This window comes from Vipera berus, assembly GCF_964194415.1.
Source record: "Vipera berus genome assembly, chromosome: 6".
Taxonomy (NCBI): domain Eukaryota; kingdom Metazoa; phylum Chordata; class Lepidosauria; order Squamata; family Viperidae; genus Vipera; species Vipera berus.
The window spans coordinates 47,550,730-47,578,125 of NC_138208.1; the positions used below are offsets into that span (position 1 = coordinate 47,550,730).

General features: G+C 37.0%; 2 protein-coding genes across 4 annotated transcripts in view; one reads left to right on the forward strand and one right to left on the reverse strand.

Annotated features, from left to right (window-relative positions):
- ZDHHC17 (zDHHC palmitoyltransferase 17) overlaps positions 1–3,855 on the forward strand; it is a 65,561-nt gene extending 61,706 nt beyond the window's left edge. For both annotated transcript variants that reach the window (XM_081331559.1, XM_081331558.1), the window contains exon 17: positions 927–3,855. In XM_081331559.1, the coding sequence (XP_081187685.1) occupies positions 927–1,065 (139 nt within the window). In that variant the 3' untranslated portion in view covers positions 1,066–3,855. The remainder of the gene's footprint in view (positions 1–926) is intronic.
- Positions 3,856–8,690: 4,835 nt separating this feature from the next.
- Positions 8,691–25,982, reverse strand: CSRP2 (cysteine and glycine rich protein 2). 2 transcript variants are annotated; one of them, XM_081331864.1, is made up of 6 exons: positions 25,859–25,883; positions 13,561–13,679; positions 11,022–11,190; positions 9,938–10,067; positions 9,458–9,551; positions 8,691–9,101 (listed from the first exon to the last, which is right to left on the reverse strand). In XM_081331864.1, exons 2-6 carry the CDS (start codon positions 13,670–13,672, stop codon positions 9,025–9,027), a joined length of 582 nt encoding a protein of 193 aa, XP_081187990.1. In that variant the 5' UTR covers positions 13,673–13,679; positions 25,859–25,883; the 3' UTR covers positions 8,691–9,024. The 2 variants fall into 2 exon arrangements, with proteins under 2 accessions (XP_081187990.1, XP_081187989.1); XM_081331863.1 differs by having other exon boundaries at positions 8,694–9,101; positions 25,863–25,982.
- Between the last annotated feature and the right edge of the window lie 1,414 nt (positions 25,983–27,396).

Here is a 27,396-nt window from a genome sequence, read left to right on the forward strand (position 1 = left end):
CTGCACGTCCGCCGGCGCCGCACGCACAAACCAGAAGCCAGAGTCTGGATATGCCCATTCTTGAAGCAGGCCAGCTGTTTTCTAGTATAGTGTACATACAGAGGAATGCTTCATTTGTGAATGAAAGAAAGCACCTCATGTGTACTGGTCCAACATCACACTAGACTGCCTTTATATGACATACAACAGTTTTAAATTACTTCTTTATGACCAATGACAATCAGTCCTATTTTTTAATATTACCTTGAATTCCTCAAACTGTTTCAGTTCACTGTACCTTCTGTTATCTCATTTATCTCTCCCCAACTCTTTGAACTTCAAATATTACCTATAATACGGTCAAACAGTAATCTAATTCCATAAAGAATGAATAGTCTGATGGATGATCCCAGAAATATTACTTGTAATATACATTAATCATCACCTATGAATCTACTTAACTTTTCAACTGCTCCTTTCTAATAAAATTCCAGAAAATATTTCATTATATTTGATATTTTTCCTTAATTCTCTTTTCATTCACCCAGCCTTCATATAGCACTCCATTTTTACTACTAGCTGCTGTTCTGGGCTTCTTTCTCAGCTGCTGTTTTGTAATTTGGGTTCTATCAATAACACATGTATTACTTCCTGAATATAGCATCATATCAGTTATTTTGAAACCCAGAATAATGGATTAGTAGCATGTCCCCATTACAAGTCTGAGAAAAGGCAGTGTATGTAAGACTCCAAATAAGTTATTTGAATCTGGTATTCAGTTAATAGCTTATAATTGTAGCAGTTCAGTAACAGTAAACACTGTCATTACCAACAAGCACAATAATTACTGTGGAAATCATCCATGTTATTATTAGGGTTAACTTATTTGTTAGCTGCAATATTAAGTACTTAGACCATTTTTTTGTTTTTTTTCCCCCTCTTTTTAGCCATGGATGTATAAGAAATATTATAGACTTCTTTGAATTCAGATGCTGCGGTTTATTTCGTCCTGTTACTGTGGACTGGACACGGCAATATACAATAGAATATGAGCAAACCTCTGGAACTGGCTACCAGCTGGTTTAACGCCCACTTCCAATATGTGAGCATATCAGATCTGAATGGTGCCTGGAAGTTTGTTTCTTTTGAATCCACATCACTTGAACAGTAGCATGTTATGAATAACAGTGAATCTAATGGTACCTTCTTTGCATCTGTTTTATTAATGGAAGTTTAAAAAAGGACAGAATAAACTGCCAATCCTGACAATGAGGAAGAAGAAGGGAATTTTAACTGTTCTTACTACAAGAATAACTCCAAAAGACATATTCACACAATTATATTTTAGTTTCACAATGAAGCATGAATTGTTAAAAATACAAACAGAATAAAGTCATGCTGTGCTGAAGATTCAATATTTATTTCATAATTTGAACAATTTCATTTGAAGTTAATATGAAGCTAACATCTTCAGATCATTGTATTATATTTACTGCATTGAAATTTTGTATAGATTTGCTGTAATATGTGCGTTGAAAAATGTACATTAAATACAGTAATGAATTATGTAGTTTTGTTGGGGTCTACCATAAATTGTGAAGTTGAGGATGTTTGTCACAAAACTTACCTAAATGTAATGGTAATTATCAGTTTTTAGGGCTGATTTGTCTCTGATACAATAAATTACTCATAATAAATCTTATATGAAGTTGTATATCCTGGGCAGAAAAAGCAACATAGAAGAAATCAACTTTTCTGCCTAATACAAAACACCACTTAAATGCATGATGATACTTTCTAAAATTAGATTACAAAATAAAATATGATCTGCAAAAATTAAAGAAAAAATGTTATATATGCTGTTAGTACAACTTTGTTTCATAAGTAATGTGAGACATTGTGCATGATATATTCTACTGTCATTAGAGAATTGATAAACAAGATGTTATATGGGAGGCAAAAAATCAAAGATTAAATTCTAATTAATTAGGATATGATTATTATTAAATTGGATGCAGTTCCCAAGAAATGTAGCTAGATTAAAATAATGTTTAAAAAGATAAATTAAATTTAAGCTAAATTTATTTCTTTGTAGCACATGTAAGTTATTGATATTACAGGTGTCATGAATTATATAGTATGTTAATAAGTGGAAAAATACAATAAACCTACTTTCAAATTATGAAATTTAAAAGACAAGGAGTGGTGTAAAGTCACATTCCAGAAGCATTTTTTTTGTTGTTGAATGTGATGCACTGATTTTCAGTTATAGCATTTTTATATATTCCTTGTGAATTTTTCACTGCTTCCTTAAATATTGTTTACAGAGAGACTTGAAATATGTTTGGGTTCTCTTAAGTGCTGTAGCAGTATAGTGGTTCAAAAATCCTGTGAGGAGGATCTAGGGAAGGGATGTTTAATACAGAAGTAGAGACCATTGTAAAGAATGTGTATCTGTATATAAATAATTTATCAACTAGTTTTTGTAAGTGTGTGTGTACATGTGTGTATGTTAGTATATTTAAAAGCTGCTCATTTCATTTTGAACAAAAAATGTAGGATAATATCTAATGGGCTTTTTAGTAACGATCAATATTGCTATTAATAGGCACTGTACCCTGCAACTTCACTGCATGTTTGATGCTTGGCAAAACTAGCATTTCCTGTAATATTGAGATTACAGGTATTAAAGCAATCCAGTGGTATTCCCACCCCTTGCCTTAGAAAGAGGAGCAGTGAAACTGTAAATAGTTGATGTTCAGTATTTGCAAGTATGCTTTTCCCCCTTTCAAGGTGTTTCTTTGATTGCCAGGTGTCCATAGTTTGCAAGTACCAGATATCAAGATTTACAGAAATGCAACCTTAGTATAATTTGGATATTTTAATATTGAGAAACTTCAACTAATCTTTAATAAACTATGGTTAGGTTAAGAAAATGAAGTTATGTTCAAGGAGGTAAAAGGTATGTGCCAGTTTGACAGATACTTTTTAGAAAAATACTAAGAATATACCATTCTTGCAACATTCCTTCTAACTTTTAATGTTAAAGCCGAAAAGATTAGGCAACACTTTGTTTCATATTTTAATACCCCAATCTTTAGCAGGTTTGAGAAGCCCTACTTATTTTGTCTTTTAATAATCATGTTTTCTCCTTTAATAATCATGTTTAGAATCTTAAAACCCTTGATTCTACTTTAGAAAAAATGTATTTTCACAGAAACAATTGCTTTTGAAAGGCCTCAGAAGATCAATATATTTGTAGATCTTCTGCTATATATAAAAATATATATGATATAAAATCCTTGTCCAAATAATTGTGTCCTTCATACAATAAAAAGTAAATTTCACCTAAGTAGGGAAAAAGTATAAATTTTGTTTTTGTACTCTGCATAATTGTCAGAGAAAAAGTAATGGAAGATAAAGGTTCAATATTTGAGGCACCTAAAATTATTCTGTTGCCAGAAATTTTGAAATGTATAGTCTGGAACCCAAAAGGGGAAAATACATAGAATATTTTTTTCTGCTTGTTGAATGTATTGCAGCATACTACAGCACCCTAAGGCCTTTGGGAATCCAATTAAAAAGATTAGAATTTTGACATTCATTGATATACTAAGGATTAACATATTGTATGTGACCTAGAAAAATGATACATATATTATGTAGGTTTTAAGTTTTCCAGTGCACAACTTTCCCCCCATGATTTTCTTTTCAACAATCAATATGCATTAAAAGTGCATCACTGTTTTAAAATGAGTATTTTGTTTTTCTAATTTATTTATAACTGTGCCAAGTTTTATTTTATTGTTATGACTGATGTATTACATTGTGAACAAAATCTGTAAAAGGTTTAATAAAATAGTTCTCCTTCCATAAAATTGACATTTTTGTAAGTTATTAATCAAATATTTGTCTCCTAGATACTACTGCTTCTCTTAGCTTTTGCCCTTGCTTTGCTTATTCTGATTATTATGCTCAAGTGGCCCAGCTCTGGAGATCTCTTTTTAGTTAGAGATGGAGTCTGATTGAACCCAAATTAGGAGGCACTTGTTTCCCTTCAGATGTCAGGTTTATCAGCTTGAGAAATGGCCAAAACTCTTTGAATCTTCCCTGATCAAGTAAATAGAATTTATCTATTTTGTTAATGTTTTTACCAAATAGGCAAGAAGGAGAATGAAAAATAATTCAAGTGTTGATTGGTAAGAAAATTATTTATACGGACTATTCTGCAATTCTATCTTTAACTAAGAGAGATTGCCGGCGGGTGACACCCAGGGATAGGGCCTTCTCAGTGGGAGCGCCTGCCCTCTGGAACCAGCTGCCAGTGGAGCTGAAGACTGCCCCCGACCTCCGATCATTCCGCCGGGGCCTGAAGACCTGGCTCTTTGAGCTCTCGGGCCCAGGCTGAGGAGAAAATTATTTTAATTGGGGTTTTTAATAGTACAGGGTTGATTTAATATTTTTAAATTGGTTTTTAACTTTTGTATGTTTGATTTTTAACTCCCTGTAAACCGCCCTGAGTCCTCAGGGAAAGGGCGGTATATAAATGTAATAAAATAAATAAATAAATAAACTTCTCATCACCTTCCTGGTCTTCTTGAGATTGGAAAAAAAGCAGGAAGTATTTAATTGCAATTAATATTATCATATTCACATATCAAAAGAGAGAAAACTACCCATACTTGCTTTTGTGAATCCACTTCACAGATGTCACTCATTATCATTAGCCTCACAGAACTGATAAATAATACATATGTATGTCTTCACATGCAAAGAGACTTTTGCTTATATTACCTATGCTACTAATATGAATGTACTAAGGCAGAGGACCCCATCCTTTTGGGCACCAGGGACCGGTTAGGTGGAGATAGGAAGCGTGGTTTTGTGTGCTGCCTGCATCCTGCAAATGGGGCTTTGCTTGTTTGTGCCTGCCCTCTGGACTCAGATGAGACAAATGCAGAACCTTAAATTTCAGAGAGAGAATCTGATGCTAGCCAGTGACATACTTTTATGTAAAAACTGGTTTTGCTAAGATAACATGCTGTGATAAGGTATTTAGCATTGCTTTTACATTATTTTTCCTAGAGTGCTGAGGAGAAAAAGCTTTTGCTGAATTTTCAGCAACCAACCATTTTGTTTTTCCTTAAATGCCTCTGAGCAATCTGGCATTCTGGGAAAAATATAGAAATAGTTCAGAATTTTAGCCAATGTATAACTCTTGTCCACCACTGCTTTTGTCTGATGCAAAAGCATACAATAGGTTTGAAATCTTTGAAGCTAAGGCCAATATTAAAAGATGGAATGCTACTCAATATTTTCATCCTGTTGTCAAAGTTCTGCATTTTCTCCCCAATGATATTTATACAACTACTCTATTGCTGAGACTATGCTGGAAACGATTAAATTCAATGTCTGGGTTTTCTTCCATGTGGAAGGTATTGTCCTACAGTATTCTCTGTGCTTTCAAAACTATACTTAATGCAGATGTTGTTTGAGGTTTCCTAGCAAGATTTAACAATGGTTTCTTCCCTGAAAGTAGGTCTTCCTATGCATCAAGTTTGCAACAGAAACATTTTGCAATTTCTTCATATCCAAATTTTCTACACATTGAGAATTTTGCAGTGAGTGCTAAATCTTATATTATTTTTGCATTATGAAGACTGCCATATGTCAAAGTGTCCCAGTGACATTCCTCTATCAATTCAGACACCCCCCCGCAAGAATGAGAGCATTCAACCCTTGTCACGCAGGACATGTAGAATTGTCACATGAAAAATTAGAGTTTTACCATTTCAGAGTGGGAATAATGTTGCTAGGATTTGTATTTTTGTAGTTTGTCCTCAACCTAAAGTAACAGTGGATAAAGCTATGTTTGAGTGAACTAGAGACTTGAAGAATTCAAGCAAGAGAAGCACTTTATACATTGAAATACAGTTTTAGCCCCAGAATGAGATTCAGCATTAAAACTGGATGAAAAGGGGCAACAGGTCAGGCAAAAGTCAAATGCCCCTCAATGGACCACACTGAGGGACAAAAGACATGAGATTTTGGCACATTTAAATTAAGGTTTAAACAAAAAGTGCAGTAGCTAGTGTTTGAAATAAATATGAGCCTCCCTGTTGCTTACCATGACTGAATTTCAACTGGTCATTTAATCATTACAAAACCATGTATTTGTCGGACAAACCAATGGTACTCTGTTTCCCTGAAAATAAGACCTGGTCTTAATTTTTATTTTTTTATTTTTTTGCCTCCAAAAGAGGCATCAGGTTTTATTTTCGGGAGGTGTGTTTTCCACGGTCTCACCTCAGGGCAGCGGCACCAACAGCCCCGCCCAGCCAGTCCACTTTTTCTGTGGCCGAATCCATAGCTCGGTTCTCAGCTGCACAGGCCTTTCCAGAAGGACTCTGATGGTGAAATGCAGGCGACAGTTCCATTTTTAGCTGCAGAGGCATTTCCTTTGGCTACAGAAATGGGCCAGCGAGGTGAGGCAGGTGTCGATTTATGGGAGGCCTGGCTGCAATAAGTAGGTGTGTGGGACAGCTCTACCCTCCCCACCCCCACCCTAGCTTTTTAGGTGTGCGCCTCATCCCAAAACTAGGGCTTATTTTGAGGTAGGGCTTTTATTAGGCCCACCCCCCAAAATCAAGTTAGGGCTTATTTTCAAGCTAGGTCTTTTGGGGAAACAGTAATACAGTTTAAAAGTCAATCTTGACATGTACTGTGTTTCCCAAAAATAAGACCTGTCCTGAAAATAAGCCCTAGCCTAGACTGAAATCAAGGAGGAGCTATTTATATTGCGTCAAGGAGATTGTTACTACACCGCAGACAGAACAATTAAAAAGATGGGAAATTCATGTTAAACAACTTCATAATTGGATAGAACGGTTTGAGGAATTTCTTGGAGGTTTGGATGATTTGGAAATGTTTAAATAGACAGTGCATGGTTTGGCTACAACTAAAGACCACATGGAAAAATGGGAGTTTCTCCCAGAGGACAAGGATATTTACTGCAAATGTGGCTTTATTCAACAACCATCCATCTTTTAAGTGCCTCCTGGAATCAACATGTACACAAAATGACTTACTGGTCAGAAATATATGTGCCATCCATGTGGCCTGGATATAAATTTACATTTTATTAAAGTGTTTAATCTTTTTAAAGTTAATAATTTTCTCTTTTCTAGTTCCTGTATTTCTGACATGAGACAGAGGAAATTTGTGTCAAACATTGCAAGGATTCTATTTACAGGGCTAAAAATTAATGGGAAAAATAGAAGTCAGTGGGATTCAATGTGACTCAAATGTATGAATTTTACTTTTCTACTAAATGAACATTAAAAATTCATATATATGAACTGTGTGGCTATGTGGCTTTTATTTCAACATCCATATTTGATGGTTCCTGAAGTCTCACCAGCCTTCAATCTTTCAAAAATATTAGGCCCAGGATTTTGCCATCACAAAGTGACCCGCCTGTGTTCTACTTAAAGAGTTAGTGTTGTTGGCTGTAGCCAGAAAGAAAGAAGCAGAGTACTGAGAAATATGAGATTACTTATCTAAATGGCATTAGCAGAAAAATTACGCTTCAGAAGGTATGCTAGAAAGTGCTTTAATAGACTACTGTGAGATGCTTTCCTGATCTATCTTTACATATTAGGATAGGATAAGGTAGGATAGGATTAGGATAAGCTTTACTTGGCCAAGTGTGATTAGACACACAAGGAAATATATATGCTAGTAAATTCAACATCCACTCCAAAAAATATTTCTAATTAAATGTGTAAGATTTTCTTAGTGTGTCACATTACATACCTTTTTCGCATTCAGGTTCTATTTCTGCGTTGGTCAAAGATTACACTTTACCAAGCGTATTCTATATGAGCAAGAAAATTTTCACTTGATGGTAGCAATGAAATATAAGCTTGTAGCTTGTTGCTGCAATTGAGTAATCATTTAGACTTGCACAGCCTAGATATGGCATGCCTAATTTGGATAAATTCAGAAACACCCTGTAAACGATCTATTCCTTGTACAAATCTATGAAGATTGCAATGGAATTTGGACTCTGTTTCAATGTTTCTTATTAGATAGGCAATAAAAGTCCAGTTCATCCTACATGGTTGCTAAGCATCAACATCTGACTTGATGGTATCTAATCGCTCAACCAGTTAATAAAGAGTAGAATTGTAGCTGAGCTTTACTAACATCAAGGTCAATTTTCTTTGTTGTTTTATACCACCAAGTCAAGATTAACTTGAGTCTTTATTTAAAAATAAAAAAAATGGTAAGGGAAATGTCTGCAAGCCAATGTTGACTTCGGGGAACTGCCTGGACAAGTCTCTGCAGTTTTCTTAGCAACATTTTCAGATTTGCTTCACCTTTATTGGATAAGGCTTATCTTCCTTCCTAAATGGTCTCCTAGTTTTTTGCTTAGTTCCTTTAACCATTACACCAAACTGTTCTTTTAAAGTTCTTTTAACAGTTTGATCAGTCTATTCAGAATGCTGAAATCAAGTATTAATTAGAATGAATTAGTATTCAGGGGATCTTTTTCATATCAAAAGTCTTTAAAGCTACATGCACAATGCATACAAGCAATTTCTATTTTTTCCCTGCAACAGAAATTGTGTAATTGGAGGATATTAGGAACATCACACCTTTTTCCCTGAACTTTTGGAACACTTACATGATGCAGCCCAAACATATTTATATTGGATTAATATATTTTTAAGCCAATTTTCTATGATGCTATAAAATATTTGTGTGATGTTTCAAATTTATTTTAAAAAGGAACAGTTGCAGTTATTTAAGCAATGGAATATGGTTTTTCCATTAGACCTTTCAACGCAAATGAGTCTCTAAATACAAAGCTTTATTGAAATTGATTGACAGGTTATGTAAAAATCTGCTTCAGCCTGAAATACATGCAGTACCCTAAGGAAAAGCAGTAGCATAAGCCAAGAGCTGTTTCACAGTAAATGGTAGCATTTAAAACTCAGCCTTGGAAAAAGAGAATCCTCTCTGTGCCAAATAGCTAATGTGTCACTGAGCGTGAACAAGAGCACCAGCGCCTTGGCCATAGCCAAATCCTTTGGGGCCAAAGTTCTTTGCATAACAACCTGAAAAGAGGAAGAGTAAACTATTAGTTCCATTCCACTATAAATGGTGTTTTTAAAAAATATAATCAGATACAGAGAATATTAGTTTACAAAGTGCTTTTAAACTTGCTGGTGTGAACCAATCTCTCTACCCAGGAATCTTGTGCAGATGTTACATATACAGTATACAGAGATCTCTCACCATTCAATAAAGCTGTCCAATATGACAATAATTGGAGCATACTATCATTTACATTTTCATCTGCTTAAAACTAAACCAGTGTGATAAATGACATTAAAGTAATGGTAATCCCATCTCCTGTTTAGATTTAAAATTACATATCTCGTACCAGAATGATTCTGATATTTTACCTTACCTTTGCAATAGATTTCGCCCTCCTTCTCTGTCAGAGTTGTTGATTCGAGGCTTTTACCACACTTGGCACAGCGAAAACAATTTTTGTGCCAAGGCTAGAAAGAAAACAAATTATTTCAGACTTATATGTTTCATCATTTTCAGTAGATGCGCATAATCTTTTTCATGGAGAAAATCTATGTGGTCACAAAGAATACTCGACACTAACTTGATGGCACATAATAAATCAATCTAGTCTTCTAGAGATCATTATGTTTTTCATGTTAGATTGCTTCCTTTTAGTAGAAAGCATTTAGATATAAATTTATTTGGGAAAATGACTTAGCCCCCATTCCCAGGTGTTCTTTTTTATGAAATGCATTTTAAAGCAAATAAAACCAACCCAATTCTAACAAGTCAAGGTCATTGGTTTCAATTAAATCACCAAGCACATCCAGAATAGTTTGCCAGGGCATTTGCAAACTATTGTATGTCACTTTACCTTTCCAGCTCCTATTACTCTCTCAGCTGCATACACAGAGTCACCGCATCTGGAACATTTTTCTACCCCTCCAAATTTCTGAGCAAATTTTGAAGTATTTGGATTTGTTGTAGGTCGATGAGAAGGTACACTAGAATGAAAAGAACTGCTGAAATGAGTGTCTTTCTGAATCAGCAATGAACAGTCAGGCTAGAACAGTGTGCAAAATCAGGGTCTTTTATTTCTTCCTCTAAGAGCAACTATAGCTCTACAAAGAGCCATGGCAAAGGAAGGGTATATTGTTGAAGTTTAGCTGCGTTTATTGACCCCAGGAGGGCCATAAGTTGACTTCAATTGTGACAAGAGAAAAAAGGAATCTTTAAATAAAAAAATCAGTTTTGCTTGGGCAAAATGGGCTGCAAAGAATATAACACATTGATCTCTTGACATAGATCAGTAAGTCTTTCCTCAATAATGCTTTGGTTATTATTGTTACTAAATTTACCTGTTGCCTCTGTGACCAGAAGAGGCAAGCTAGTACATACTGGCTTGATGCAAGAGGAAATCACAGCAGCCAAATTTGTAAGCTGACAACCATATTCCTCCAGTGGGAAGCCATGATTTGTGTTGCACTGAACTGAACTATTATAAGATTGCTCAATTTAACGTTCACGTTTAAGACCTTAACACGATTCAACAAGGGACTAGATAGAAGTTTACTTCTTCCTCACCGTGTTTCATCTGATCATAAAACATTTTAATCAATAGGAACTGATCTTGGCAAAAAGATAACCTCGCTTTTTTTGAGCTTTGCTCTCACAGGATGTAACAATCCATTACGTACAAATAAAAAAAGAAATGGCATTTTTCTACAAATGCTGCGTCTCTTGAACAGCCTCAGATCATTAATGCTCAAATACACAACCAGAGCGATCTTTTTATTCCACTTTTATTTAAGGTGTTCTTGATAGTTTGTATGTAATAGATAATACATCTAATGTTTCAAGCTAGAGACCTAAGGCAAAGAGAAGGCTATTTTCGACATCCAGTTATTTGCTATAGTTCAAATTGTAGCCAGCTAGAGGTAAATAACTGCTGTACCTACTTGTCATGTTTTATGCCAAGCCTTTCTCCTCTGTCCATATTGAGAGTGCCTGCTCCTTGCCCGTAGCCATATCCTTTGGGGCCATATTTTTTCCCATAACAAGACTTGCAGTATATTTCTTCATCATGCATGGCCACAGTTGTGCTATCCAGGTTTTTCCGGCATATCACTAAGGAAGAAGTTAGATATGTTTATTACCTAAAAGAAAGTTTCAGTAGCTATGTCTATTTAAAACTGAGGGGACTGGTTCTTTGAATAACAGTATTATATTCTGTTCTATTAATATGTTCTGTCCTCTTTGGCTTTTAAGATCTGCATTTGCAGAAGGAAAACTTGATTAAATTTAATTTGTGAGGCTATGAAAGGAACATTTTTTCTTTATTTCAAACCTCATAGAACTATTTACATCAGTCCCAATAAGTTTAATCATGCAAGAGTTCCCAAGGACATGTTACCTTTACAAAACATCTACAGCTTTATACCAAACAAGGACTGTTTTGTTAGCTGTTTCATTAATATTTTTGTGTGAAACAGCTAAAATACAGAGCCAATTTAAATCCATGTTCATACAAGCTTATTACTTATTCCTCTTTTAGACGTAGGTTGCTGGTTTAGTTGGCTGGGAAACAAGTATATCTGTATTACTAAGACAAGTATCTCTGTATTAATAAGCAAATAAAAGCAACTTTTATACAATCACAGTTGTGCATTATACACATTTTATAAAAATTAAGAATTAAATAATTCAATTTAGACTTGCTGAAAACAGTGTTGCTTTGAGTATTTGATCAAAAACAGGCATTTTAGAATTAATATAGTAGTAGACCATAAGGCTTGCTCAGTAACTTAGATATCTCCACAACTAAGATTATAAAAGCTGAAACATTGGCATCAGGATCAAACCAGATGTTAATACAAATGAAGAGCCATTCTAAAATTTCAAGCTAAGAGCAATGGAAATAAGCGCTGTGAAAGAATTAACTCTTTATGGAATTAGATCTGTCTGCTTCTCCTTTCCTCAACCAGGAAAGCAGAGCTGTACTGCTGCAATAACTTTTAGAAATGGTTTTGTTTTTGATTTGGTATCAGTTTTTGTTCAGGTACTAAAATTGGATTCCATACTTCAGTTTAACTGTGTACAGTATCAATGTTTCACACTTTCCTAAGACACTATCATGTTTCCAAGGTTCAAACTCATTGGATTTAGCAATTATAAGTTTAACAAAGAAACTCTTGAGCTCAATTCTACACATAGAGAAGCTAAATTATATATTCCTTCATCACTGAGTATATTCTGTATATTTTAGAAACTTATTCCTTCTTGATGTTTTGTAAAATGTGAAGAAGCAATCCTGAAAGCAAACTATAAAACTTTAAAAATATCCATTCACTGCACGGATTTTACTGTAAGCAATATCTTTCATGGTAGTTGAAACTTGATTGAGCTTCTATTTAAATGTACCTTATAAAAATTCCAATTCAACTTTCAGTTTAATTAGTTTTTATCCTTTTATTTTATATGTTACAATTAGCATTTATTAAATAATAGTATTGTTCATGATACCCTATCAGCCAATTATTTGAAATAATTAGAAGATGCTAAAATGGGAATCATGTTTTAGTACAAAAATTCAGAATCTTAACAATCTGCTAAGCTAAACAATTGCATCAACTCTGTTCTTAAAAACAGTCTACAACCTCTATGGCAAAGCCCAAGAGAATTTCATCTCCATTAGGCTGAAATAGAAAATAACTACTGTAAACCACATCATTAATTTATTTGATATAAGCATTGAAGGGAATCAAACTAGTAAATAATTTCTCAAAATGATATCTAAAATGTGCATTTCTAGAGTAGCTTACAGTATGAGAACTGCATCTTGATAGATTAATTCTGTATTCTGCTAGCACATTTTTGTCAACAGAATAAATAATAAGCTTTATATTTAAAGTTGTCTACATGGACCAAAGTGACAATCTTATGTATCATTAGCAGGTATGATGATATATTTCAGAATTGTATTACCTATTACCTGTTCTTTTAAAACTGCCAATGTTAGTCAGAACTAAATGACTATCTGAAAGCATTCTTTTAACTGTACATTTGTTCTGCAGAGTCTGCATGAATTACCCAGGAATTATGGAATACAAACTTGCAAAATACAATCTTATATCATTTCACATTGTGACCTTTGGAGCCCAAGATAAGATAAGATAAGATAAGATAATCTTTATTGTCATTTACTTTGGGCACAATGGCACACATCAAAAATGAAATTTCGTTGCCCGCTCTCAAAGTGAGACACATACATGACACATACCTAAAACATACTACATACAACATATGTATAGACCTACACCCCTACTTATACATAACAATAAAATATTAAATACTGTCCAACTTGAATATATACCGGAAGGAGGAAGGTGGCAACTGTATAGCTCAGTACTAAATTTATGTTCTTGCTATTTATAATCTTATGATCCATACTGCTCAAATACTGCTAATTCATTCAAAAAGAGTTTCATAAGTACTTACTACAAAGAAAGCAACATCTGTGGAAGCTTCTCCCATCACACTGGACTTCTTCCGCATGGTATACTATTCTGCCACAGGCTCCACATTTGTTTCCACCTCCCCAGTTTGGCATTTTGAATCTGCAGAATAAATGCTAACAATTAACAATAGGATTAAATATGTGCTCCCACCAAGGCCTTTTTTGCCCAAACCCCCAAGCGCTGTAGTCCATGCTGCAAACCGGCTCCAACCCTTATTCAGTCTCAGTAATAGAGAAAGCAGGTTCCATCTACAAAAGAAGTTGGGGGAGGAGAGAAAGGGATGACCAAAGCCTCCTTTGGTGCCAGTTAATTACTGGCTGCTGAAGACACACTTTATAGATGTACAAAAATGAGTCCATGGGAGCCAGAGGTTTTAGCCACATTTGCCTGCACTTTTTTTATTTTATTAAAGAGTTTTTAAAAAAAAATTATAATACATATCCCCAAAACCCACCCACCCCAAACCACCCCCCTTCCCCCCCACTTCCCAGAGCTGAATACAGGGTTATAGATATAATAATCATATTCTAACTAAAATTATCCATTATAAAATTAACCAAATTCATAATGTGCTTTAACTCCCCTTTAACATAGATACATTCAAATTATTAAAAACATAATAATAATAACTTAAGCAAAAATATAATCAATACTAATACTAAAATTAATAACAATATCCCTCTAAAATCTACTCATAAGCTAAGTGGAACTTTTTAGTCCCATATTTATTCTGAATATAATCTATCCATCTTCTCCAAACTGAAATATATCTTTCTTGTGAATGATCCTTCAAATAAGCAGAAATCTTAGACAATTCTGCAAGATTCGATACTTTAAGTACCCATTCTTCTATAGTAGGCAAACTATCCTTCTTCCAGTATTGTCCCACCAGTAACCATGCTGCTGTTATCAAATTCAACATCAGATTGGTTTCTTTAGTATCACAATCTACAACAATACCCAATAAAAACAATTGTGGAGAAAACTTTATCTTTCTCTTAAAAATCTTTTGAATGTTCCACCAAATTTTAATCCAAAAAGCTTTATTTCTACAAGTCCACCACATATGAAAATAGGTGGCATCTAAACTACCACATCTCCAGCATTTAGACTGTAGGTTAGGATACATGTTAGACAACTTTTTGGGATCCAAATGCTATCTATAAAACATTTTATAAAAATTTTCTCTTAAATTTTGAGCCTGTGTAAATTTAACATTTCTAACCCAGATTACCTCCCAAATATCCAACGGAATTGGTTCCTAGATATTTTGTGCCCACTTTATCATACAATCTTTAACTAATTCCGTTTCCGAATCCAATTCAATTAAAACATTATATATCCTCTTTATATATGCACGATTTAAATCTCTAATTTGTTTTACTAAGTTTTCATCTGTAGTTGTGATGCCAACCTTCTGATCCAGCTTCCACCTGGCTTTCAATTGGGTATATTGAAACCAAGAGTAACTTATGTTTTCTTGTTTTAACTCATCTAATGATTTAAGTTGCCAATTATTCCCTTCCAATCTAATTCCTTATAGGAAAACATATCCAAACTCACTCCCATAGATACGCCTTCTATCGCGTGTCCGGGAATTCCCCAAATTGATATTTTATAATTTAACTTATAATAATACTTTTTCCAGACGCGCAGCAAGGCACTTCTAAGAATATGAGATTTAAAAGCCCTGTCCACCTTTTTATCATAAAGCAAATATGCATGCCATCCATAAACCAAGTCCCAACCCTCAAGGTGAAGTATTCTTTTATTAGTTAAATTTAGCCAATCGCTAACCCATGTTAAGACCACTGCATCATAATACAATTTCAAATTAGGCACCTTGAGTCCCCCTCTTTCCCTAGCAATTTGCAGAATCTTAAATTTGACTCTTGGTTTTTTCCCTGCCCAGATAAATTTATTAATACCCTTCTGCCATTCATCAAGGTTGGCATCCTTTTTCAATATAGGTATCATTTGAAACAAAAAGAGAAACTTCGGCAGAACATTCATTTTAACAGCTGCGATTCTTCCCAATAAAGATAATTGTAATTTTTTCCAATTATTTAAATCCTTTTGTATCTTCAACCATAGTGTTTCATAGTTATTCTTATATAATTTTGCATTTGAAGCTGCAATATACACTCTCAAATACTTAACCTTTTTTACTATTTCAAAACCTGTTAATTTAGTTAACATTTCCCTTTCACTCATAGACATATTCTTAGACAATATCTTAGTCTTATTACTATTTACCTTAAACCCAGAAACCTTTCCATACTGAGTTATAATTTCCATCAAACCGATTCAATCAAACCGATTGTATCGGTTGAGATAATGTCACAACCAAGTCATCAGCAAAAGCTCTCAATCTATAATCATTCTGTTTTATTTTAATTCCCTTTATCATAGAGGACTCTCGAATTTTAATTACCGTAATAAAATCTCTAACGTTAAAACAAACAACAATGGTGATAGGGGGCACGCCTGCACTTGTAGTTTGTTGGAGGAAGAGTGGTAAACTTGTCTACTATTCATTTGGAAGACTGATAAACTTTTATTCAGTAATGAGTGTAAACATTAGGATGAAGGAACAGTGTTGGATGAAACTTCCAGCTATCGTCCACTCAATTGTTCTTTTGGCACAGAGGCTCACCAGTGTTACAAGCACCTGGTAGACATGTTTACTGTTTTTTCTACTGCTTAAGTGAAGGATAATAGAATAGTCTGAAGGTGAGGTTCAGTTTAATTATGATTTTCTTTTCCTGTAGAACTTATATATAGAAGCTGCTAAGCAATGACTGCTTAGATGTAAACATGACTGGAATATGGCTAGAACAATTAATCCCAAATAAAACATCTTCATCCATTTGTTGTATTGCAGTACATTCCTAATTTAATGCTGGCATGCCAATAATGCTATATTTTTGAGAATCTTAGATTACAGCATAGTTTTGCATCACATAATGTTCAAAATGAAGTGAAAAATGACAATGTCATATACTTCAAGTACCTGTAATTTTTCATAAACTTCACCCTAAAAAGGATATATTTATCCTAATAGTTTGTTTCATTACTATTCAAAATCTATTCAAAGTATGATCCAAAGACAGGCAAATATGTTTCAAAATCTTAACATTAGAAGACTCCCACATTTTGTGGTATCTCCTAAAGATTAGAAGACGCTTGTCATTCCAGTCTGTTTTGACAACAAAGTAACCAAGAATTATAAACAAGCTTTCCTTTCCATTTGCAACTCTAATAATTCATTATTACAAATAATTAAAATTGGTGTTCTTGCACATTTGCTATTTTTATTAGGAATATTTGATACTTTTTAAAGAAAGATATCATAATCTCTGCAATTCTTCATTGTATAAGAATCTAGATATTTAAAGCTTTAGAGATTCCTTAATCTACAGCAATGTTTCTCAACCTTTGAAGAATTCTGGGAGTTGAAGTCCACACCTCTTCAAGTGGTCAAGGTTGAGAAACACTGATATACAGTATTCCCTGGATGGTTTTACAAATGAATCACATTTTCATTTCTGTGACACAGGCAAATTCATGTTAGGATTTAGTGCTCCAGTCTGTCTTGGTGCATTTCAGAAAACTGTTCTTCATGAAGCAATTTAGAGATATTATCACTGCTCTTTATAATGTTTCACTGCAGACCTACCTTTTAAAATTAATATAGTATGACAACCTGAAGTGTTTGAGAGACCTTAAATGCAGTTGGCTCTCAAATTTCATGTAATACAATATCTTACTGCTCGATTTGTATAGAAGCTGCACATTTACAGTAATGTATATTCTGTTTCCATTCAAGACTTGCCTTTGGTTTAGCACACGGGTCGGCAACCCGCAGCTCTGGAGCCGCATGCGGCTCTTTCAGCTTGCTTTGTGGCTCCCAGCCTCCTCCGCCATTTGTAGAGAGAGACAGAGAGAGGCACTTGTGCTCTCTCTCTTTCTCTCCATGCGGACTTGCCCCCTCGCGGGGCTCCTGATTGGCCCAGGCGCCCTGCCCCCTGGCAGCCAGGATTTCCCTTTCCTGGGCTGGCCCCGTCTGAGGTGCATGTGGCCGGCCTGCGATCCCTAGCCGGCGAGCCGATTTAAAACCAGCCCAACCAGCTTGTCAGAGAAGAATATGAGGTGAGTAGAAGACCAGGGGTGGGGAGGAGAGATTATGAAATCAAATCAGGAGGGAGAAGGGAAGAGTTTGCTTCCTTTTTAGGGATCGCACCGAGGGGGTCGTGGGAAACGGGAGCAGTGGGGGAAGACTGGGGGAAAACAGGATGGTTAGACCTGCCCCCGCACCAGCCAGCTTTGCTCCTGGGGCTAAGCCACTGACTTGATTAATGAGGGTTTGTTGCCAGAGCCGGCTGGGTTCATACCCCTGGACTGAGCTATAAATCACGGTTTGCAACCTGCTGGACTCCCCCATGTTCTGAGCCACAAACGAGCAAGGTAATAATAATAATAATAATAATAATAATAATAATAATAATAATAATAATAATAATAATAATAATAATAATAATAATAATAATAATAAAGTTGGAAGGGACCTTGGAGGTCATCTAGTCCAACCCCCTGCTCAGGCAGGAAACCTTATACCATTTCAGGCAAATGGCTGTCCAATCTCTTCTTATAAACCTCCAGTGTTGGAGCATTCACCACCTCTGGAGGCAGGTTGTTCCACTGGTTAATTGTTCTAACTGTCAGGAAGTTTCTCCTTAGTTCTAGGTTGCTTCTCTCCTTGACTAGTTTCCATCCGTTGCTTCTTGTCAGCACAGCTTTCTGGTTCAGCTCACAAATCTCGTTTTAACCATGGTTTGCCAGCTAAGCAAGGCACAACCAGGTTCACTTGTCGCACTAACCCAGAAGAAGAATTGGGGGGGGGAAACGAGGAGGAAGAGCGGCGATTGACAAACTGCCAGCCCATCTCTTTGGGAGAGGGAGGGCAGGATGGAGAGGAGGGCAGCTTGCCTTGGAGTGGGAGCCCTCCTCGTCTGCCTTTCGTTCTCTCTCTTTCTCTCCTTATTTGGCCAGCCGGCCGGCTTATTCTCCAACAAGCTGACATACCGCGGACAGTCTTCTGCAGCTCGCTTTCCTCCGCGGAGATGTAGCAAGGGCAGGAGCTAAGGACCGGTGGGAAGAGAGAGAAGGGAAGCGCAAGTGCCTCTGTCTCTCTCTCTCACACACACACACACAACACACAAACAAACTGAGTGAGGGAAGAGGACTGGCAGACCAATGGCAGAGAGAGAGGGAGAGAGAGAGAGAGAAGGGAAGCGCAAGTGCCTCTGTCTCTCTCTCACACACACACAACACACAAAGTGGGGGAAGAGGACTGGCAGACCAAGAGCAGAAAGAGAGAGAAGTGAAGTGCAAGTGCCTCTCTCACACACACACAACACACAAACACACTGAGTGGGGGAAGAGGACTTGCAGACCAAGGACAAAAGAGAGGGAGGGAGAAAGGGAGGGAGGGAGGGAAGGGGGAGAGAAAATATGAATATATGTGGTTGTCCTTATTGGACATTTAGTAAAGAACGTTTAATGAAATATTTTGATGTTTTTTTAATTAAGAGGTGAGATATGGGAATAATTATGCTGTATTTAAAGATGGTAGATAAGCTACTAAAATTGTTTTTACCTGTTGGGATGAAGGAAAAAGGTTTTTTTCCCCTCTTTCTCCTGTCCTTTTCTCCCCCCTCCCCTGCAATTTTTTTTCTTTTCCATTTTTCTGTTTGTAGTTTTTATAGTTTGCACTGGCTTTTTATTTCGTCAATACGAGGAGGACTCAAATAGACATTTGAGTATTTTATTTGAAAGTAGCCTTTAACCCAGAGTCTTTTTTTGGGAGTTCAAAATGCTTTTGTTGCATACAGAAATAAAAATTTGTTTTCTTTGTAGAAGTTCATTGATTTCATAAATATAGTACACTATAGTTTTTTTATACACAGCATAAAGGTAAAAAAACAACATATGCAGTGTTATCTTCATTTTAGATGTCAAAAGGGTTTTGCGGCTCCCAATGTTTTCTTTTCGGTGGGAAATGGGTCCAAGTGGCTCTTTTGAGTGTTTTGGGTTGCCTACCCCTGGTTTAGCATCATAAATGACTTAGTTTCTGATTTAACCAGAAAATTGTTATCTCCAAGAGCTTTCTATAAATAGACAGTGTCCAAGATGTAAGAGGCAACCAAGATGTTACATGCTTTAGTCGATAAACTATTATAATGCTCTGTGTTACCATTCACCTAAAACTTCCCTTACAAAGTCAAACTCCAACAGGATTCTGTCAAGCAGGATTTAATATAATTCTGCATGAAACAAAGGCAGAGTTGGAAGCCCTTTTAGTGGCATACCTAGAATCCCTTATAAGTATTTTTTTATTTTGTCTTTGGTGCTGCCTGATTCCAGACAACTCACAGTTTAAAAACAATAGAAATACAACAAAATAAAAATACATAAAGGGAAATAAAGCAACAAATCCAGAAAACTTTATTACAGTTGTCATAAGATAGGATATCTTATGACATAAACATATCTAACAAGGATTTTCTATTCCCTGTATCCCAAGGTTTGGGAAAACATCACAGCCTTTATGGCTTTCTGGTATGCCATCATGGTGGGACCTGTGTGGATCTCAGGGAGAACCTCATTCCAGAGGACAGGTACCACGTCAAAAAAGGTGTGCTTTCTAGCCACCAAAAGATGATAGTTTGAGAGGACCTGGCATATGGCCATTCTGTTGGCTCCTATCAGCTGGACAGCAATCACAGGCAGCTCTTCAGATGACCAGGCTCTGTGTATGTAGATTATTATAAGTGATAATCAGCACTTTGATTTGCACTTAGAAGCATTCTAGCAACCAGCTCACAAATCAGGACTGTCATGCAGGCATGCTGAGTAGACCCACCACTGTTCATTCAGATGTATTCTGGCCCAGTTGAAACTTCCAAGTGATTTTCAAGGGCAATATCCTGTTGTTTTGGATAGCAAGATGGGCAGCATATAAATTTAATAAGTAACAGTTAATCCATGAGATGAAAAAACTGTGAGTGGCTGTCTATAGAGTCTCCCAATTCAGGAAGAGATGCAACTAGTGCATCACTTGAAGTTGTGCAATGCTGCCTTGGCTATTGCCACTCTTGAACAGGAGTGGCAAGTCAAGGAATACCTCCAGATTGCCCATCACTTTTGAATGGGGAAATGCAATTCACCCAGGAGTAAGGATAGAAAAATCTCACTTTAGGTGATCCTAAGAACCGCAGCCATTTGATTTTAGTAGAATTGAGCCAAGATCAATTCTTTCCCTTCCAGGCCCAAACAGATTCCAGGCACTGGGATAGAACTTTAACAACCTCATTTGGTTGACCTGGAATTAAAATTATTGGGTATCATCAGAATACTGAAATCAGACTCTAAGACTGCAGATGACCCAGCAGTTTCATGTGAATGTTGAACAAGAGGGGGAAAAAAAGCATTGAACTTTATGGCACTCCATAAAGAAAAGGTATGGGGAGCAAACTCTTCCCCTCCTTGCCAACACTGACTGAAACCAACCTTGAAGGGGAAAAAAGAGAACCACTGCAATATGGTGCCTCCAATTCCCAAATCCTGGAGTCAGTCCAGGAGGATACCAGAACTGACAGTATCAAAAGCTGCTGAAATATCAATCAGCACTAGGACAGATTCACTAACTGCATTCCAGTTTTGCTCCAGATCATCAACATGCGTGACTAAGACCGTCTCTGTACAATCTCAGCCAGGAACCCAGATTAGAATGAATCTATCTTTCTTCAGTTATCTGCAACTGCAACCCCACCATCTTGTCAACAACTGTCTCTAAAAAGTGAAGGTTGGTGACTAGATGGTAATTGATAGTTGGGTCCAAGGTTAGTCTTTTGAGGAGAGAACACACCGCCTTCTTCAGGCACCACTTCTTTCAAAAAGGCTGACACTACCACATACAGCCCACGGCTTGGCTGCCTTAATGATCTCAGAAGGATTTGGGCCCAAGAAACAAGTGACTAAACAAATAATGCAAGGGATCCTTATCTGCTTCTTCAGTACTTAATATCTTAAATTCATCCCAGATCATAATACCAGACTAAGCCCACATTTCTGCCAGACATGCCTAGTTGGAGTCCAACATATTGCAGATTTGAGCAACTTTAACCATCAATTAGCCAAAATAGTCCTGTGGCCCTGCCTGACAGAGAAAGGTCACTCTAAAAATGATAGTATTTAATCTGACACAATCATTTAACATTATAACATTTATTCGTGTTTTGAAAAAGAAAGTTTCTCCCAGAAGAACAAGAAAGGATAAAAACTTGTGCCAGGTTTATGTTATTGGTTATGAAAGATGACAAAACTGATTCATGCTTGTAGGATCTAAATTTTGGGATTAGCCCTCTAACTCAATCCTCAGCGGTACAAAGAAACACACAGCAATTAAATAGAAAGGTAACATAGTCACCAGTTCAGTTCTTTATAGTTTAACAAATAAGAAATAACTAGGCTCATCATTCTCCAGAAGAAAATGTATGCATACCTGGAGAATGAAAACACAGAAAGGCTGTGATCACACAACACTCAGTTGTTGTTATTGTTGTTGTTGTTAGTTGCGAAGTCGTCTCCGACCCATCGCGACCCTATGGACAACGTTCCTCCAGGCTTTCCTGTCCTCTACCATCTTCTGGAGTCCATTTAAGCTCACGCCTACTGCTTCAGTAACTCCATCCAGCCACCTCATTCTCTGTCGTCCCCTTCTTCTATTGCCCTCAATCTTTCCCAGCATTAGGCTCTTCTCCAGTGAGTCCTTCCTTCTCATTAGGTGGCCAAAGTATTTGAGTTTTAGCTTCAGGATCTGGCCTTCTAAAGAGCAGTCAGGGTTGATCTCCTCTAGGACTGACCGGTTTGATCACCTTGCAGTCCAAGGGACTCGCAGGAGTCTTCTCCAGCACCAGAGTTCAAAGGCCTCAATTCTTTGGCGCTCAGCCTTTCTTATGGTCCAACTTTCACTGCCATACATTGCAACTGGGAAGACCATAGCCTTGACTATACGCACTTTTGTTGACAGGGTGATGTCTCTGCTTTTTAGTGTGCTGTCTAGATTTGCCATGGCTTTCCTCCCGAGGAGCAAGCGTCTTTTAATTTCTTGACTACAGTCCCCATCTGCAGTGATCTTGGAGCCCAGGAAAATAAAATCTGTCACTACCTCCATTTCTTCCCCATCTATTTGCCAGTACCCATGGTTAATGGAATTAATCAGTTTTTCTAGGTTCTTGCACCACACTGAACCATAATCTAATCACATTGAGCCACAAACCGGTCAATACATTTTAGCTTACAAATATTTTATGAATCCACGCAAGAAAAACATATTGTACCGATAAACTACAAAACAGTGCTTGGGAATTTATTCTGTCATCATACAAAAAGAAAAGTTGATTATTCATACCTGAAACAATTTATCTTATTGTTATTGTTCAGACTTCCAATTCTTGCTGTTTTAGATCTAAGGTCTCTATGAAAGTACTATATTATATTAAAGATGATCTTTAATCTTTAGCCAATGACAACCTTCATTTTCAGTTTTTATAATTATCTTAAGTTTTAAAGTGTACAACCTAATGATAATGTAACATGTACTTCGGCCCTAAGTCTCAAAGGCTGTTTTAGAAAAGAAAATCAGTGCAGGGCATTTTATAAATTGTAATAAGCTATAAAAATATACGTAGCTTATGTTCTATATTTTTTTCTTAATATGGATTTTTATGTTATTTCATCTACTTCAGAAATGACTAGTTTACTAGTTCCATCTCCCTACAAATCTTTTCAGCCCACGTTTTTTCCAAAGTTTGATAAAGTATTTCTACAATAGGATGCCTTCATCATAATTGTAAAGCAAGATAAAATTTAGTATTTTCATACCATACAATTTTACCTTGGATATACTCATTACAGGAAAGGCAAATATGATAAAATAAATTTTAGTAAAATATCTAAAATTAGCTTCTATTATCCAATTGTTTCCATCCTATTTAAAACTTCCAACCTAGAAAATTTTCTATACTCTGATTTGGAGGCTATAGAACAAGTTCTATGAATCATATGAGATTACATAATTTTTGGGATCTATCCTAGGAAAGCAATAGCACTAGATTTTCCATCCTTCCTTGTTTTGTCTTCATGACAAAATTTGTTGTGTTAAAGAGTAAATTTATTCCAAAATAAAAAATATTTTGATCGAAGTTATAAAACAGAATATAAATTGCCTGTTTGAGGACTATTCAAGTTTTCCTGAGAAGCTTCTAAATATTGCACTGATAAAATTTAAACAAAACTCTTTTGAAATATAGAAGACAGCACCAGATTTACAGCCATCCAACAATGGACAGCCATTTTCACCAAATATTCAAAATTTTTGTTACATTCTCATATGTTCCAATTCATTTTCAAAAGATAAGAATTTCCATTATTTCAACCTTTGAGGATAGGATAGTGAACATCAGCAAGCCAACCACAGACTGCCAATGAATGTGATTAAGCTACATTAAATGCATCAATTAGTTTTCTATTAAGAGGTTTACCACAAGGACTCATACTTTTACTAAGGGGCATTTAATTTTTTAAAAAAATCCCACAAGAGAGAAATAAGGGAACCTCCAGCAGATTAATAGGTAAGGCTGCATTTTAAAAAAGGACAGCTATCCTTTAATCACTTCCATTTTAAATCAATATTCAACCCAATGGATATCCATCATAAACCAAGATGATTGGTTTACTAGCACACACACACACACACACACACACACACACATGTACTAAAGGAGATGGTGTTTTATTGAGCTTTTAACATATGTATTGAGCTCTAACACAGGGGTCCCCAACCACCAGTCCGTGGACCAACACAAGTCCGTGGCATGTCAGAAACCGGTTTGTGCAAACAAGCAAGCCCCATCTGCAGGATGCAGGCAGTACATGAAACCAGGTTCCCTCCAGTCCACAAAATCCTCTCTCCATGGGTTCCACACCCTGGTGCCCAAAACGTTGGGGATCTCTGCTCTAACATGTCTCCCAGTGATATAAATCAAAGTCTATGTGAGCAGTGCACCTTTTAATAGCAGTTTGCTGGCAGACATAAACTAAATGAGCAACAGTTTATGAAAGTGGATGCCTTTTAATAAAACGTGTGAATCTGAAAATGTTATTAAACTCTCAATTTTTAGCTAGAGGCTACAATTTCACATATAACCAGCTTTCTCACAAGCAATACACTTTACAGTGTTTTCATAAATGGGATCAAGCTAAACTAGAACATAGAATAGCAGGGTTGGACTTGAGATCTTTTAGTCCAACCTTGTGATCAAGCAGGAGCCCCTTATATCATTCTGGCAAACGGTTGTCCGATCTCTTGAATTTTTTTCATTCCATTAAGCTATATACTCACACCTTTTTCACACAGTACAACTAACTTCAGGCTAGGATGCCACAGATTGCTTCAAAAGTAGATTACCGCTTCAACTAAAAACGACACAAATTTCCCCAAATAAGCTTAGAAGGGGAACACAGCACTTGATCTAAAAACCAATCAAAACAAAAGTTCAGCATCCTCTAGTCTAGAGCAAGTCGGGCCAGGGGGGACGCTGAGATCCTGCAAGCCTTTATGGAAGGAAAGCTTGCAGCTAAAATAAAAAAAAAAGTTAAACCAAGACATCTGGGTTGAATGGGCTCCTTATTAGTGCAATTAATGAAGGGTGAGAGGCGGAGAGAATGCAGGAGGAGAAAAGAAAGACAATTACCTACTTAAGGGCGGATACAGGATTTAGAAAGGTAAATCCTAGACAAATCATGAAACGCCCAGTCACTGATGTACAGATATTCTGCGCCCACCCGTACTTAGTTAGCCAGTCTTCTAAGCTGAAGTAGTAATTCATTCCAGCAGACGCTTTAAAAAAAAACAAAACCTCGCAAAACCTTCCATTTTGGAACAAGCACCTTTGGAAACAACCCCCGCTTAGAGGTGGTCGCGTTTGGCGGCCTTTCCCGAGGCAATTCCTTCATTGCCACAGGTCCGAGTCCAGTGAAGCCTCCCCGCAGATCCCCTCGGACTGGCTTCAGGAGCCACCAAGCAGGGCTAAGGTACAAAAGCGAAGATGGTCGAGGAGGGTGAGGAAAGCAAATCGCGAGAGAAGTCCCGACATTGTCCCTCCTACCTTCTCCATGTAAGCACGCAACGCGCACCTCACTTCGCCCCTTACCTACCAAGAGCGCTGCAGCGCGATCCCCAGCTCAGCCGTCGCTCTGGAAGAAACAAACCTGGAGTCTTCTTGGTGGCTGTTTATAGGCTTTCGCGAGGAGGTGGAGCCGTCCGACGGCTTCTCCAACCCAGCCCCCGCCGCCTCCTGACGTTGATCAGCTGCAGTAAAATAAGCCCTTCGTGCTCTCATTCGCGGTTATAGTGGCTTTTCGTCATTTTTTTCCCCTTAACCGCCCGTGAGCTTTTGATGTCCCCTCGGAAGGCCACCCTATTTGCATTTCATCAGAATACTAGGCAATTTTGGAATTTAATAAATCTTAGGATTCAGAGTGAAGTCAACTTGAAATATGAAACCCCTGGCTAGTTGAGTAGAAACATTTCTAGATATTCTCTCAGCATCCCCATGGTGAATATATTTAATCAGGGCCTTTTTTCTCATAGAAAGCTCAGAACGGAGTTCCGGCACCTTTTTTGGATGGAACCTTGTAGAATAGGCAAGGCAGGTTGTATGACATGTGTGAGTTCCGGCACCTTTTTCTTTTACAAAAAAAGCACTGTATTTAATAAAGGATATTTTGGATATAAGCTCGTATTTAGCTTTGAACTGCCGGCCCACGGGCCGGTTGCATCATACGGAGGCCGCACCCACCCCAGCTCCGGCAATCCAAAAAAAAAAGTAATGATATGCCGCGACACGTCACGTGATGTGGCGAGTTTGACATCCTTAAGGGCAATATAAACTTCTTAGGTGTATTTTGGGTCCTGATCTTTAACTTACCCGTTACAGCGCTTTCTTTCATATTTTTTTTATTGTTCCCTGTGTAACCTGCCTTGGAGGTATATATGATATCAACAATTGTTTATTTCCATAGTCCTAAAGTAGATTAAAAAGGGACGCGGTGGCTCAGTGGGTTAGGACGCTGAGCTTGTCAATCAGAAGGTCGGCAGTTTGGCGGGCTGAATCCTGAGTGCCGCGTAACAGAGCGAGCGCCTGTTACTTGTCCTAGCTTCTGCCAACCTAGCAGTTTGAAAGCACGTAAAAATGCAAGTAGAAAAATAGGGACCACTACGGTGGGAAGGTAACAGTGTTCCGTGCGCCTTTGGTGTCTAGTCATGCCAGTCACATGACCACGGAGACGTCCTCGGACAAGCGCTGGCTCTTCGGCTTTGAAACGGAGATGAGCACCGGCCCCTAGAGTTGGAAACGACTAGCACGCATGTGCGGGGGAACCTTTACCTTTAAAGTAGATTAAAGAAGTAAAAATGGGCCCACCTAATGATAACATCATTATCAAAACGGCATTACTTGAAGTGCCACTATGTCCTTAGCTTACTGCTAAGCTTGTAAGCCGCCCTGAGTCTTCAGAGAAGGGCGGGATATAAATGTAATAAAAATAAAAAAAATCTATGCATGATATCCTACAATAAGTTTTAAAAAATCATATCCTGGTTTGCCCCATGTCAAGACATGCAAAGCCACTATGGCATATTAACCAAGTTGCATGTCCTGCTACCCCTCACCCACAATGGGCATATCTC

What these genes read in the sequence shown, in the direction of transcription:
- CSRP2 (XM_081331864.1), bottom strand. Translation starts at nt 13,672, where the DNA reads ATGCCAAACTGGGGAGGTGGAAACAAATGTGGAGCCTGTGGCAGAATA. An exon ending in CAGATGTTGCTTTCTTTGTA is followed by an intron (nt 11,191 to 13,560) that starts GTAAGTACTTAT and finishes CTTCTTCCTTAG; the next exon opens with TGATATGCCGGAAAAACCTG. An exon ending in GAGTAATAGGAGCTGGAAAG is followed by an intron (nt 9,552 to 9,937) that starts GTAAAGTGACAT and finishes TTTTCTTTCTAG; the next exon opens with CCTTGGCACAAAAATTGTTT.